The sequence below is a fragment of the Sebastes umbrosus genome, chromosome 1 (assembly GCF_015220745.1).
Source record: "Sebastes umbrosus isolate fSebUmb1 chromosome 1, fSebUmb1.pri, whole genome shotgun sequence".
NCBI classification, from domain to species: domain Eukaryota; kingdom Metazoa; phylum Chordata; class Actinopteri; order Perciformes; family Sebastidae; genus Sebastes; species Sebastes umbrosus.
In genome coordinates, this window is record NC_051269.1 from 21,525,013 (window position 1) to 21,541,412 (window position 16,400).

The 16,400-nt window shown below is 41.0% G+C and overlaps 1 protein-coding gene across 1 annotated transcript; it reads left to right on the top strand.

The window, feature by feature from the left end:
• The first annotated feature begins 126 nt into the window (after positions 1–126).
• Positions 127–15,916, top strand: LOC119485168. The gene is made up of 12 exons (XM_037764521.1): positions 127–143; positions 381–615; positions 1,516–1,672; positions 2,570–2,663; positions 2,789–2,851; positions 4,850–5,052; positions 6,660–6,791; positions 7,835–8,025; positions 8,191–8,336; positions 10,026–10,271; positions 12,487–12,649; positions 14,845–15,916. The coding sequence occupies exons 1-12, from the start codon at positions 127–129 to the stop codon at positions 14,902–14,904; spliced, it is 1,707 nt and encodes a 568-aa protein (XP_037620449.1). The 3' UTR covers positions 14,905–15,916.
• The last annotated feature ends 484 nt before the right edge of the window (positions 15,917–16,400 follow it).

Below are 16,400 nucleotides of genomic sequence, written 5' to 3' on the forward strand. Positions count from 1 at the left end.
AACAAACTGCGACTTTCTTGACTTTCAAAATTATCTTTTAAATTGACAAACGCAATTCGGGATCAACGGGATCAAAAAAATATTTGTCTCTCGGCATTGACTATGGTTCATATATTTTCCGAAATTATGTCTCATGTCAGACTGTCAGTTGGTCCACCTCTTTGATCCAGACTGAAATATCTCAAAAACTATTGGATGAATTTTGAAGACATTTGGTACAGACATTCAATACCCCCTTAGGATGAATTCTAATAACTTTGGCAAACAAAGACATTTTTCATCTAGCACCATCATCATGTAAAAAAAATGTACTTGTCAGTCTGTTCTTACGCTGACGATGATATTTTGTTCTTGTGTTTGTCCCTCCTCACTTCCACCAGGTGCTCCCATTGCACTGTGACTGGTCCCACTGTCATCGATATCCACGGCCAGGTTAACTCTGTCCAGGACCGGTGTGCGTACGCTCTGATGAGGACCCCATTATTCCCAAATTTACAGGTTCATGCGACATTCCAGGAACGACGGCGTAAAGATGTTAGCTTTTTGGACTGTGTGATCCTGTCTCTGGAGAATCCACGTGTTGATATTAACCTGGAACAAGGCGGGAAAGTTCAGGTAAGCTACGTAATGCCACATTTTGACAGTAGCATGTCAGCATCATCTTGTGTTGTGCCTCACAAGATTGTTGATTTGTGCAGATTGACCAGCCCGTTCTCATTCCCAAGGCGTCAAATACCATCGCTTTGTCATGGCCGTCGGTGTTCGATACCAACGCACAAAGCACCCTTTCGCGTAGATGCACCGGGCTTTCCATTAACTACAGTGTAAACCAATCCGCTGCAACAGTAAACACTCAGAGAAAGTGCTGTGGTGACGTATCATAAAGAGAGAAAGACGCACACCGGGCGGGCGAGAGGGGACTGGTGGATAGGTCCAACAAACACAGGGCTTTCTTCCAGGAGTCCGCTGTCAGTGTCTCGTGCACTTCATTTCACTTTCACTTTACAATCAGTTGTTTGTTTATGTCTTGTGTTCACAATGTCAAGTCACATTTTCACTGTACAAACGCAGTAATTTCAAGCCCAACCATGTTTTTTCCTAAACTTTACTAAGTGGTTTTGTTGCCTAAACCTAAGCAAGTGTTTTTTGTTCACAACATTAAGCATGTGTTAAGTGCGATGGAAAAAGTGACACAGAGGGGTTTGACAAAGCGTCAGTATGTGATGAGTTGGGATGAGAACAATGTTGCATTTACTGCAATTGAATCCACTTGTCAAGGCTATTCCACCGGAATTAATTGATTTTGCCTCCAAATTTTGCCATTTTAAAAGCAGATTATTATTATAAGGCAACAGTGTAAAACACTGACCCACAATGACAAAACTGATCAGCACAAGCAGACACTTCCCTGAGGAGAAGTCTAATTAGCCAAACCTTTGTGCTCTGAGATCTTCAGACTGTGAGTAGCTAAACATATTAATCCCACTTCCCCTTTTCCCCTCTCCTGTGATGCAGATGGACAACGTACCGATGACGCTCAACGCCACGGCTCAGCCAGTTCACGGAGTGGAGCTCTCTCAGGACCAGACCGGAGTGACCGCCAAGATGTCCCACTTGAACAACACGATAACTGTCTTCTTTGATGGCTACACTGCACAGATACACATTAAAGGTTCAGAACACTATAGTTTAGATGGATAAATGTAAGAACAGTGTCGAAGGGAGATTCATGTTGGAGTATTCACAGACATGAGATTAAGCTGTTCTTGGATTCTACTCCACAGTTTTCTTTTAACAAAAAAAAAAAGCCTGTCAGTTGCCTGTAATCAGCGTGAAAAAGGTTTTACACAATTTTGAGCTGCTCTGTAGGCTGCATGTTATGTTTTACATGTTTGTGACAGACGCTTTGATCTCAAAACAGGAAAATCAGGTTCTGGTTCTACACCTCTGAATGAATCCAGGTTAACACTGTTAGCTCCGGCCCTGTTAAGGCCTGGTATTAACATGCGTCCTGAGTAATCACAAGTGGACAGCTTTAAATACAGGTGTGAACGCACTCAAGACGCATTGAGATCTGATCGCTCAGACCACATTCAGAGGTGGTCTGGGCCACATATGAACACATTCATTTAGCAGTGTGTAGTGAATGTGTCCCTGGGCCACATTAAGGACCGCCTACTCAACTGACGTCCCGGGTTAATGCCAGGTCTGAACAGGGCCTCTGTCAGCACTGTTGCTGTTGTTTTCTCTGTTAGTTGTTATCTCGCACCGCTAACTGCGAGCCGCCGGCTCAGGCATCGCCATGTTGAGAGCCGTGCGGAGGCAATAGAAATACTCCCAATCAACAAGAAACGACAAAACTGAAAGTCCAGAGAAAACACTAGTTATAATTCATTAAGGATTTATCACTCAAAAACTCTAATCATCGTCGAGCTTTTGCTGCCAGCCTTACTCATATCCCCCAATTTGTATCTTCAAATGTGAGCGTGTCGTCAACGAATGAATGCTGTACTTTAGTGTGCTGCCAGTTTATTGATCACATTGTTTCTCCTGTCCTGAAACTGTCCAGGACCGAGTGGACAACGTCAACCTGTGGATGGTTTATGTGGCAACTCCAGCAGGCCTTTGAGTGAAGCGAGGCTCTCTAATTACAGTGCAACCGGGTAAGACCTACATCAGAACTTTCTGTCCTGTGACTGCTGGTGATGAGTTTCACACATAGTGTGGGGTCCTTGTACAAAGTTATAGGGTGTGTGTGCGTTTGTTTGTGCTGTTTGTCACCCCCTAGCTGTGAGACGCAGTACCAGGACGCCGCTGACAGCACGATCAACTGCAACGCAACGACTGAACGGTGAGCAGAGACACACCTGAACACAGATGAAACACTCCTGTCATACATACAAGTGCCTGATGTGAGCAGGGATGCAGCTGAAAGCTCAACACACATAAACTCAAATGATGCACCTTTTTATTTGAGCTGAGGATATTTTGAGTTAACACAAATCTTACAATAAAAGAAAAGAAAAAGCGCAGGGCAGTGAGGACATTTTTACGTAGTGGCCACGCTCAGTATTGCAGGATCACGTGACACCCACAGGCAAATTCTTTTACTTTTGCCCCATACATAATTATTACACAAGGAATGGCTGTAAAATGATGAATACATTTTTCTGAGCGTCACAAACAAAATTACTCTTTGTATCGTCATAATTTGATCCAATGAAGTCCAATAAAATTTGAAGAGTCTGAAGGAGCTGTATCAATAAATGAATATTTCAGCAGCCAGCAGGAGGGATGACGTACTTTTGTAGGCCAACCAGGAAGTCAGCATCGCCCTGGGTTCCCAATGGAATTTTCCATTGGCTTTTGGATTATTGCAGAAAATAAGCTCTGTGGAAAACAAACGTTTATGATACTTACACATTTTGTTCAGCAAGATAATCTTCACAAATGAACACCACTTTTATGACTTTTAAAGTGTAAATGCAATCGCTAGAGGTAAAAAGCTAATGTTGGGCTATAAACGAACTACACCACATTCATGAGTGCGAGTATACACAACGAGGCTTTTAAGGCGGACGAGTCGACGTGATAACGTTTAGTAGGCTTCAAAATTCATGAGTGGGATATTTATTGACGTATTTTATGTTGTAGAACAAAGCGTTAAAATCTCTTAAGCTTGTGTTAAATACAGACTTTATTTCAGGCATCTAACCAAAAACCCACGAAAAAAACCCATTGACTTCCAGACTAGGGAACCGGAAGTGCTAAAATGATAACTCATTTCCAGGTTTTAGGACTCATTCCTGTGGCACTCAATACCAAACGTATCGATACTACAATGCTAAGTCTTGTTTTGAGTATCAATACCGGCGTCAATAATCTCATGATAGGTCCACAGACTGTATAGAATATGGACATAGTCTCTGTGACGTCCTGTTGTGAAGCTCAAAGTGGGTGGATCCGTCAGTCGCCATCTTGGCTGTGCCGACACAGCCTAACTCCCGATTAATCCAAAAATGGGCAAAGAGTCGGATCATCAGTGGAGCTGAGGCAGGGCTGGGTTACGCAGCAGAGCAGACAGCTAGCAACCAGCTAGCAACCAGCTAGCGGCAACCACCTGTCATTCAAAGCGGCCACGCTCTCAATTATGCATAATGTTATTTCTGCTGTAAAGTTGGGCATTTTAACATGGGGGTCTAGGGGATTGATTCGCTTTTGGAGCCAGCCTCTGGTGGCTATTTGAGGAACTGCAGTTTTTGGCTCTTAGACGTTGGCTTCATTTCTCAGCACCGGAAGTTGCCGCTTGGCTCGGTCACATAGCGCATGAATTCTTCTTAGTGCTGTATTCACAGTAATCAACATTTTATCAACAGATACACATTTATTTACCATTAAAAACTATGTTCTCTCCGATTTAAAATGCACAAAACCAATTCATTAGCAGAATAGTAAAAAGAGATGCTTAATGTCTGGCATATCACTGGTAATGAAAATGTACTCAGAAGCCCATTAGTGATGGATTAAACTCAAAACATGAGCCGCGTTTTAATAATAAAAAGTGTTAATATCCATTTTGGTGATTCTGGTATCACTTGGTACCAAATCAAAACCACATTCTGTGGTACCACCCGCCCCTATGTAACATGCATGCTCTATGGGCTCAAATATGAATACATTTTTATAATAATAGCCTAATAAATAAAACACATTACCCATTAATAAAACAACATAATGGTGTTTAGAAAATGCCTTTCCTCTTGTAGTTCATGCTGGTGAACATTTTGGAAACACTGTAGACTGGACTTCATTATTCCATCTTCCTTCCCTCTCTGCCTCACTGAAACAGCTGTGATCTCCTGAAAGAGGCGCCTTTCACGGCCTGTCACAGCAACATCGCCCCAGAGCCCTACGTAGCTGCCTGCACCAACACTTTGTGCAAATATCCTGATGTGGACAGTCTCAACTGTCAGTTCCTGGAGGCCTACGCCAAAGCCTGCAGCCTCTACAGCGATGACACACTGGACGGCTGGAGGTCAAAGGCCAACTGCTGTAAGACTTCTTCAATGTTGAGTTATGCAAAGAATGACTGAGATTTAAAGGGTCGGTGCACTTAGACCTGTTAAGTAAGGGATAATGTACAGCGAGTTGGTCATTGTTGTGAAATAAACCCTGACAGTGCAATGTGGAATTACAACTTCCTTCACATGAGGCCTTTGAGCCCAAAAATACTTTTTCACATAGACTTAAATTGGGAAACTAAATCAATTTCCCACAACACTTGAATAGCCCTTTTTTTAAATCATTAGGTCCCAAAAGTTGTAAAATGCACTAATAGCCAAATCCAGAGTTATTACCCTTCCTCCGTTCATGATAATGAGACCTAGACTGAGGCTGGACCTCTGTCCAGGAAATGCTAGTGCGTTTTCTCTCTGGGCCCAATGGATGCGGAAGATCGCCAGAAGATCCGTGTACTTTATCACTCGGTAGTTGAGCCATTTTAGCTTCATGCACCACTGAGAAACTCTCATAGGAATGAACAGGAGCCCGCCTACAACGCTGTATCCAGTTCTCTTAAAGGGACTGTTTGTAACTTTTGAAGCGTATAAATGAACCGGGTCGGGACACATGCACTCTCACGCGTGGCTGAAGTCACTGCTCCGCTGCCTGCCTGCCTTCACTAACACACCGCGCGCGTTCTCGCTGTCTCGCTCCACCTCTAGACGTGAACGCGCTCACTACACACTGCAGGAGAGTTAGTTTAGCTCTGAGAATATCTAGTGAATGTACAGTGGACGTTTTTGCAGAAATAAATGCTGCAGCTCCTCCAGACCAACAGAGGTTTCCCGTGTTTTTGTGAAGTGACGGGGCTCCGCAGCGAGAGACGTTATCGTCTCCGACCGGGTGCCGGTGTCTCCCCTGTTCCCTCCGGCTGTGGTCGGGAGACGATAACGTTACTCGCTGCGGAGCCCCGCTGCTTTAGCTCCGACCAAAACTCCGGTGTCTCTCTGGGCGCAGTCGGGAGACGATAACATTTCTCTTTGCCAACACTAGGATCAGCAGTGATTCATGGAGAGACCTTCGCCTGGTCAGCTAACAGGTGAAATATAGAGTGATATTGTGGTTTTAGCTGATGTGTGTCGCCTCACTGTTTTAAGCGATGCTCGTTCGTGTCTATTTAGTGCGCGCGAGCCCGACGCTGACTTTCGTTTACTTAACGGCCACAGGTGTCGCTGTTAACAAGCATTTCTGAAAGTTACAAATAGTCCCTTTAATACATCCATGGTTCAAATACATTTTTGTTACATTAGTTCAAATTCTCATTACATCCCGACAGCAATCAATAAATCAAATGCTCTGACAAAAAAGAGAAAGAAATCGGGTATCTGTGGCTGTTGCAGGACTGTAATAAGCCCGTAGACGGGCTACCTGCCTGTCATTGTTTATGTTTATAATGATGACTTTGGTGGAGTGGCTTCAGAGGGAGGCCTGAAGGGACGGACTGTCAATGTTGCTGACTTATTACTGACTATGGATAAGTACAACACAATCCAAACTTTCCCTTAAATTTCAGTTGAACCAGTTTCATGTGTTGTTCTGTTGGTTTTCCTTCAGCCTGTAATGTTTCTGTCTTTCTTTGTCTTTCCCTGCAGCTGCAGACCCTCAGGCCTTCTGTCAGGACCGATTCTGCAGTGCTCATGAGTTCTGCGTTGAGAAGAGCAACAGTGGTGAAACCCGTTGCCTCTGTCGGGCCATATTTGCTTCCCCATACAGATCTCAAAACACTTTAGGTAAGAACAGAAGGCTGTTACACAACAAAGTCACAATATTTTCCTCCACAGTGATGACCAGCTGAACTCAAGTGTTTGATCACTGAGTGTAAAGTCAACACTGACAGCTAATTTTTAACCAGTTAGTTTCACACTAAATTTGCCAATTTTTTCAGTTGCACCATCTCTACTTATTAGGGCTGTCAAAGTTAATGTGATAATAATGCGTTAACACAAATTTGATTTAACGCCACTAATTTCTTTAAAACATATTAACGCAACTTGGGATTTTTAGGTTGTTGCGGGCTCAGTTTTAAAGCTAGTGTGAAGATACTGGCATCATATGACACTAAAAAACCTGAGGAATCCATTGGTACCAACCATGTCATACTAGCTTTGACTTGTGCTAAATTTTGGCATGGAAAAACTGACATGGCCATTTCCACAGAGATCCCTTGACCTCTGACCTCAAGATACGTAAATGAAAATGGGTTCTATGGGTACCCACGAGTCTCCCCTTTACAGACATGCCCACTTTAAGATAATCACATGCAGTTTGGGGCAAGTCATGCAACACAAGGCTGACATGGACTAAATGGACGTTTTAATCCTTTAATTCTGGGGGCGGCAGTAGCTCAGTCCGTAGGGAATTGGCTTGGGAACTGAAGGGTCGCCGGGTCATGTCCCTGCAAGGACCAAGTACGGACTGTGGATTGGTAGCTGGAGAGATGCCAGTTCACCTCCTGGGCACTGCCCTTGAGCAAGACACCAGACCCCCAAACTGCTCCCCGGGCAGCTATATATATATCTTAATACTAGGATGGGTTAAATGCAGCGAGTAAATTTCACTGTGTGCTGTGTACAATTTACTGTGTGACAATAAAAGCTGATTTACTTTTACATTACATTCTTTTGGGGCCAAAACTATTTAAATGTGGTGTCTGAATCATACTGTTTTTTATCAGTTATTGAAGGAAAGGTGAAAAACATCAATATAAAAGGTGATTCCAAATTTTTGCACGATAGTTTATGTTTTAATTTCTATTGTGTGTCCCGGTGTTCAGGTGACGCGGTGTTCTGCAATGGGACCACTCTGTCGGTTACTCTGGTTGGTTGTCTCCTTGGGGACAAAGGCATCAACTACTCTGACTTACACCTTTACGACAAGAACTGCCGAGGTGAAATGGACAACGCGACCCACATGGTGACCTTAGGCCTCGACACCAAGACCGAGACCTGTGGAACGATGATCACGGTGGGTGTCTCTCCTCTACTTATTAACTCTCAATAAGCAGCCAGATGTCCTCTGTAGGTTTTAATTGAATGTCTTAAAAAAAATATAACAAGCAGAAGCTAAAGATTTAATGAACTCATTTGGGCTTTCTGCAGTAACAATGTTTGATTCTCTGTGACCTTGCAGATGAACAACGGCACAGTTATCAACAAGAATGGCGTCATTCTGGAGACCACCGGTGAGGAACTGATGGACTTCAAATGTCCTTTTGTTCTTCCAGATATCAACATCGATTTCTCAGTAACCATCAAAGTCAAGAGTGGCGTCAGCAGGTTTGTCCTGTGTTCAACACGATATCGACACAGTATATTGCAAGACAAAAAACATGTCAGTATGCATTGTGGAGCAGATTGTTTTTTCCTATCTGAAACGTACCTCCTCTTTTGAGTAGAATATATAATATATATAATGTAATATAATAATATCTTATAATATTATATTTCACCGGAAAATGTTTCAGAATCAGAATCCAGTTTATTGCCAAATAGGTTTTCACATACAAGGAATTTGTTTTGGCATATTGGTTCATAGACAACAAACACAAATATAGAATAGAAAAAATTACAATAAAAATATATATATAAAAAAATACTAATTAAAAGTATGTACAATGTAAAATGAAAGAGCTAGGCAGGAATGTGCAAAAATATAGGGGATGTACAAAGGTTCCCAGTATTAGAATAAAATAATATGCAATGTACAAAGATAGTAGTCCAAAGAGATGTGTGTTAATTAGGGCTGTCAAAGTTAACGCGATAATAACGTGTTAATGCAAATTTGTTTTAACGCCAATAATTTCTTTAACGACTAATGCAATCAATCTTTCGGAGATGGTAGGTTTAAAGCTAGTGTGAAGATACCTGAGACAACCTAAGGAATCCATAGGTACCAACCATGTCATACTAGCTTGTTGTGAAGGAGGTTAAATAACGCTCCAGACTTGCGCTAAGTGTTGGTGAGGAAAAACTGGCATGGCCATTTTCAAAGGGGTCCCTTGACCTCTGACCTCAAGATATGTGAATGTAAATGGGTTCTATGGGTACCCACGAGTCTCCCCTTTACAGACATGCCCACTTTATGTTAATCACATGCAGTTTGGGGCAAGTCATAGTCAAGTCAGCACACTGACACACTGACAGCTGTTGTTGCCTGTTGGGCTGCAGTTTGCCATGTTATGATTTGAGCATATTTTTATGCTAAATGCAGTACCTGTGAGGGTTTCTGGACAATATTTGTCATTGTTTTGTGTTGTTAATTGATTTCTAATAATAAATATATACATTTATTTGCATAAAGCAGCATATTTGTCCACTCCCTTGTTGATAAGAGTATTAAATACTTGACAAATCTCCCTTTAAGGTACATTTTGAACAGATAAAGAATGTATGATTAATTTGCGATTCAATATTTTAATCGATTGACAGCCCTAGTAATAATAAAATAATTCAATATCAAAATATCAAAAGCTGAAAGTGTTTTTATACTCTGAGAAGAGGTGGTATGTAGTTCTAGACAGTGGTGGAAGAAGTACTCATATCTATTACTTTTTTAAAAATAGCAATACCACAGAGTAGAAATACTGTTACAAGTGAAAGTCATGCATTTAAAACTTTATTTAGGTTAAAGAACAAAAATACTTGAAGTACCAAAAGTAAAAGTACTCATTATGCAGAATGGCCCATATGAGAAAAATGTTTATTATATTATTGGAGCTGGTAAAGGTGGAGATAAGTTTAACAACTTAATATACTGCTGGGAGGCTTAGCTATAACAATACATCATAATTAATTAGCTGATTTATGTTTTGTATTAATGATCTAAATCTGCAAGGTAACTAAAGATTTAAAATTATACTTGAGTAAATGTACTTAGTTACATTCCACCTCTGGTTCTAGAGGTTTAAAGGTTGTATGTAAGTATGTGAGTATAAGAGAGCTGATGTGTGTGTGTTTGTTCTGCAGCTCTTCGGTCGCGTATATTACAACTGGAATTTGGAACTACACTTTGACCATGACGGCCTACACTAACGCCCGCCGGACACACATTGTGAATAAGGACACCCTCCTCCACCTGAACCAGAAGGTCTGGTTTGAGCTGAAGACAGACGGCCTGAATGATAAAATGGTTAATCTGGTGACCCACTCCTGCTTTGCAACCAACGATCCATCACCCGATGCATCTCTGACATACAACCTCATCATGGACGGGTGAGAGACACACAGAGGTGTTAACCCCGTCTGTTGAAGTGGGGTTTCCAGTTTCCTGACGTTGCTGTTAGCTGGTTCTGGCTCACGGCACAGTATATTATATATCACTGTCATGTCTGTACAGTAAATATGAAGCTACTTCCAGCAGCCAGTTAGCTTAGCTTAGCACAAAGACTGGAAACAGGGGGAAACAGCTAGCCTGGCTGTGTCCAAAGGAAACACAATCCACCTGCCAGCACCTCTAAAGCTCACTAATTAACTCGCTGTATGTTGTTTGTTTAATTCGAACAAAAATAGAACTGTAAAAACAACAAATAATGCGTTTTATTTAGGGCTATGTGTTGGACTATGACTTGGTCGGGACCAGTAATTCCCTGAATTCTCCATTGGTTACCCAGGTGGGCAAACCAGAGCTTAAGGGAGAGTGGTTATTGGACTTACATTCATCAGTTGGACAGACACAGACTCCAATAGGATGATGATGTTGCTCTGTATCTGCAGGATGTAAAAGTATGCAACTTTTTAGCCACCATGTTGGGCATATCAACTTAATGAAACACCACTTATTCCCTTTTTTCATTATATTTATGGTTTTACCTGCCTAACTCATGTCAAAAGACATGGTCCTGATTGGTTCACACAGCCGACTATACATTTCTCAAAGCTGGGAACACATGTCCAACACCACACACACACACACACACACACCACTTATATCAGATTAAAAAGACCATCTTTGGCACCAAGTTACCTGCGGCATTAATTAGCAACTAGCTCAACTATAGTTTACTGTGTGTTGCAGCAGTACATTAGCAAAGAACGGATATTGCTAAGAAATGAAAGTCAATTGTTCGTTCCATTGCATCAGCGCCCAGCAGCAAAGCTACCCCTCCGACCATTTTGAACTGATCGTGACTACCGGACGCCAGTAAAACGTCCGTCTACAAAGAGCCGTATAAAAGTATAACTAAATTATTTCTATTCTTTTGTCATAATTTTAATGTCTCTACTGAAATGGCCTTTGTTGAACAATGAAAATATTATAAATATGCATACTATTATAACAATTTACTTACTTATTTATTATTTTTTTTTGCCAGTTCGGTTCCCAGAGGAGTATAAAGTGAGCGTTGGACATAAATGGAAGATAGAAAAATTCAGCATACAAATTTTGAGAGCAATCTCAATCTTGGTCTTGTCAAGGACCTCCAAAATTGACGTACAATAGACCACAGACAGTTGTGTCCTGTGCTTTTGCCCTGCGTGTTAGTAAATAGTCTATAACTACATTAAATTATGTTTATGTTATGCTACTAGCACTACTAGCTACTGGCCGATAGCCGGTTGTTTGGGAACAGAGACGTTAATACATCCACCACATGCAGGCTTACAGCATACAGCCCATGGGTGTATTATAAGATAATAAAAGTGATGAATTACAGCCAATATACATTATTCTGTATACAGTATACAGCTAGAAGGAAGACGGTAGAACCAGATATGTCATATGAGTGAGCAGGGCGGTGCAGTCCTGTGAGTCTGATTCAAGTTCAAAACAACAAATGAGAAAGTGTGCTCTGGCTGGTGGGCGGTGCTTGATATTTCCTCAACTGATCTCAAAATGACCGCAGGGTCACAAACTTTCTTATTTTACAGCTAAACAGTACACTACTTTGAGGTGAGAAATAGGCATTACAGTAACAGAATATTGATTCATATTTGATCAGCGCTGCCTAGTTTGACCGTTTGATCGGAGTTTGAGAGTGATTGACAGCTGCTCAGAGACGACAAGGCTCCAGCTCGGCTCTGATTGGTTGTTTTCCTCCGGTCTGTGAGATGCCATTAGGAGCACCGGAGGACACCAGAGGCACGTGATTTTTTTTTCAGATTACCTGTCTCATGCACTACTGTCAGGATATAGCGACCGTTAAAAATACATATATTTTTTTATCATATTTGGTCCAATCTGCCTATCTAATAGATCTGAATCTGTACTGCCGGTTTTTGGAGGAAGCAGCTCGTGAACAATAAAGTTGTTTACAAATGTAGTAATTTACAAGTGTTGAAAGCTAAGCCTAAATAGGTTACATTAGGGATCTACCTGGATTCAGGTTTCATGGGAGGATTTGATGCTGGATTCAGACTTGATAAATGCTATAGAACCTCAAACGACTGCAGCTGGTGACGCTGTGTGTGTTTTCCTGTTTCTGAACAGCTGTGGGAACACTGCTGACAAAACCGTGGTGGTGGAGAGCAACGGACAGGGAACAGCCAACTACTTCTCCTTCAACATGTTCCAGTTCGCAGGGAAAAGTGGAGAGGTCTACCTGCACTGCAGACTGAACCTGTGTGCCAAATCGAGCAAGACCTGTGTCCCGGTACGTTCACAAAACTACTCACACAGACACAAATACATGTAAGCTAACCCTTCATCCTGCAAGTGTTAAACCAAAGCATCAGTTTTCACATTTTTCAGGCTGGTGCTATTCTTTCTTTTTACAATATCAGTCAGATTTTGGAACCTGGCTGCAGGGATCTGTTCCCATTCAGCCACAAGAGCAACACTGATGTTGGGTTACAAGGTCTAGCTCTCAGTTGGCGTTCATCCCAAAGGTGTTGGATGGGGTTGAGTTCAGGGATCTGTACAGACCAGTGAAGTTCTTCCACACCAAACTGGGAAAACCATTTCTTTATGGAGCTGGCTTTGTGTCATGTAGCAACAGTTTTTCCCCCCCAACTACCACAAAGTTGGAAGCAAACTAAAATATTGTTGTATGCTGCAGCATTAAAGGGGAACACCACCTAAATTAAGAATTCCAATATGTTATTTCCATGGCCTAGTAGAATTCAATCAATATTTGTGAACATGAGCTCCTCTCTCTCAAAGCTAGAAACCAGAGAAGTAAGTCTCAAACTTGTGATGTCATACAGTATAAAGTCTGGAGCTGTTCCATAGACAATGAATGAGAGACCCACAGGACGTTTGTTTTCTTTTTTTACCCAAATGAGCTTTATTCTATTGTAGTGTTGTCAATTGGGAAACAGAAAATGTTCCCATATACTCAGATCATTCTCCTGGGTGCTCTCGGTGTCATCTAGAACATCTCTTCCAGTTCATTGTCTATGGAGCAGTTCAGCACTTTATACCCTATGACATCACAAGTTTGAGTTTTAGCACTCTAGTTTTTGGATTTGGGTGAGTTGTTCATGTTTCATTTTGAAAATGGGTGTAGTTCCCCTTTAAAAATGTCCCTCCTCAGCATCTAAGAGGTACAAACTGTCAGAAAAAAACAGACCTGGATCAAAAGTACACTAAAGTATGTGACTAGGATGAACAACCGACATCACTAGTGTGGCTAAAAACCTTAAAATTGTCATTGTTAATATTTTCTTTTGGCAGTTTCAGTCCACATATATCTAGACCAGAGTTGTTTCTAAAGAGTGGACTGACTGAACCCTAAAACGTCATCACTCTCTCTCTCTGTCTTTAACTTTAACCTATAGAGCTGCAGCCCGAACGCCAGGAAGCGCAGATCTGCCAGGTCTAAATACAGCTATGAAAACCCAGCCATCATCATCATGGCCTGGAGTACTTAGGTAAGGCACATATCTGACTAATGAGCACCAGTGAAGGGGCAGTCGCTCCATGTGTGAAAAATTTGCTTCACCTCCACTTCCACTGAAATTCTTAAAAAGCAACAATGATTCATGGAAGTGAAGTTGCAAATGAAATTTTGCCATTTTTTGTGTTGATGACGAGTTCCTGTGTGGTAAATTCTGACCCATGTATTTCTGCGTACAACCAAGATAAAAGTCTGACCAGAAAAAATCTTAACTGAAAGTCCATTTACTGGCTTTTTCTGGAGCTTTCACAGGAGAAACTGGGTAGAGGTCAAAGAAGTCATCGACCAGGAGAAAGCTGGAGAACATTCACATCCGACGCCAGAGACCAAACTGTATATGAACAGAGACAGGGTTACCATCCCCCCTCATATACATCCACCTGTTATCATGTGGTAATGATACATGATAACAACTGAACCATATATAACAAATAAGCAAACATACACTGACGAAGACCATGAGATATGGTTAAAGCTCCGGACAAAGCTAGTAAGTGGACATTAGAAGGACTATTTTCAAAGGTCAAACATTTTAGAAGAATACATCCCATCCATCCCTGACTGGGTCACCCTGGTGAGGGTGTCTCTTAGATTCTCTGATATAAGGTCACCAATTCAGGCAGCAACCGGGTCTGAAAAGTGAAGCCAATGCTGAAGTGCCTTAAACTTGCATTCTTTCTAACAGCCAGCAGGGGGCAACTCCTCTGGTTACAAATAGAAGTCTGATTGTATAGAAGTCTATGAGAAAATGAGCCTACTTCTCACTTGATTTATTACCTCAGTAAACATTGTAAACATGAGTTTATGGTGTCAATCGCTAGTTTCAAGTCTTCTTCAATACAGCATGATGTCCATTTAGTAAATTATGGTCCCATTTAGAGTCATATAGACCGGGTAGCAGGGTATGCTTTAGGGCGTGCTGTGATAACTTTCCAGGGTTGTCTCCTCAGGTCGTTTCCATGGTGACTCAGACTGGACGACAAGGCGTAGACCTCCAGAATGATTCCTGATGAAGAGTCTGAACGCCTGAATATCTTCGATTTTATGAACATCCTCTCCTGAAAAGATCAGCTCAGTTATGATTGTTGTGAAGCCATGTAGCACACAAAACTGTAATAACCAGGTTTGAGGGATTCATCACTTCCTCAGTGATTTAAAACATTCTATTAACCAAACAAGCAGCACAAACAAAAGAAATGAGAGTTTAGATAATAGTTAGTCTGTGAAGGTTTAAATCTTGATATAGCAATTATGAGCAGACTGGAGAAGTTTTTTTGTTTCTTTTTACTTTTTACACTCCCTCTATAGGATCTCTCACAGTTTTGTCACTCTTATTGGGGCCTAAAATGTATTTTATTTACTGTATCTTCTCTGCAATTTGCATTAGAGGATTAGAGAGGATTAGACTAAATTGCGAACTCTCACACACAATGAAGGCATTTGTTGAATTTGCATTAATTTCGGCGATACAAGATTTCCTGGAGGGACTGATTCTACAATTCATACTTTCACTCTACTAATACTACTATGGTGAAGGTTTCTTTTTTATTATTATAACCACTCTGTTACACATATACTATAGTCCAATCTTAAAGATGTAACACATATTAAAAGAATATCTTATTTGCTTTCCTTCCAAGGGTGAGATGAGAAAATGCATTAGGTACGGACCTGGAGTTATGACATGGTTAGATTAGTTTAGTATAAAGTAGGGCAGGCTGTGACATGTGTAATAAAATAATTATTCCACTATAGCAACTTTTGACAGGAAGTTTTGGAAATTTTCTATAGTAATAATAATGGTCCAAAATTAAGTAAAACTGTATAGTTTTAGTCAAAAACCTTCAACTTTTCTTGGGTGAAGACCCCCAAACCCAGTACCTGTTATTCACTGTCACAATTCAGATTGTGTCTCTTTATCCGGCAGCATAATATGTAAGAGCATCCTGACTGTGACTAAAACTAGTTCACACACCATTGATTCAAGACTAAGTCATCCTATAATATATTATACAGTGATGCTATAGGCTACAAATAACACAGGGAAGCACTTTAAGGATTGACACTAAACACACCACCATAACCCTGTAATGTTCTAGTTGGAGTATTAATGGTGTATAATAGACCAACCATAGAAAATGCATAGCCCAAGTATAATAATATAACAATAAAATCACAGCTGATTATGACTGACACAGTATAACATGCTTTCAAGCTCTGCATTAAAAAAATATATTTTACAAAAAGAGAAATGAAAGGTTTTAAAGCTCACTAATTAACAATGTTATATCTCATTTGTTTAATCTGTACACAAACTGAGCAACAAGTATAGTTCCAGCAAATAACTCCACCTAAAACCACAAACTGTCATTTTTACATCACTGTTTATGTAGAGATTAAACAAACAATATACAACATGTTCATTAATGATCTTTAGAGGTGTTGCTTGGTGTATTTTTGACACAGCCCGGCTACAGTATATGTTTCCCCCTGCTTCCAGTGGTCG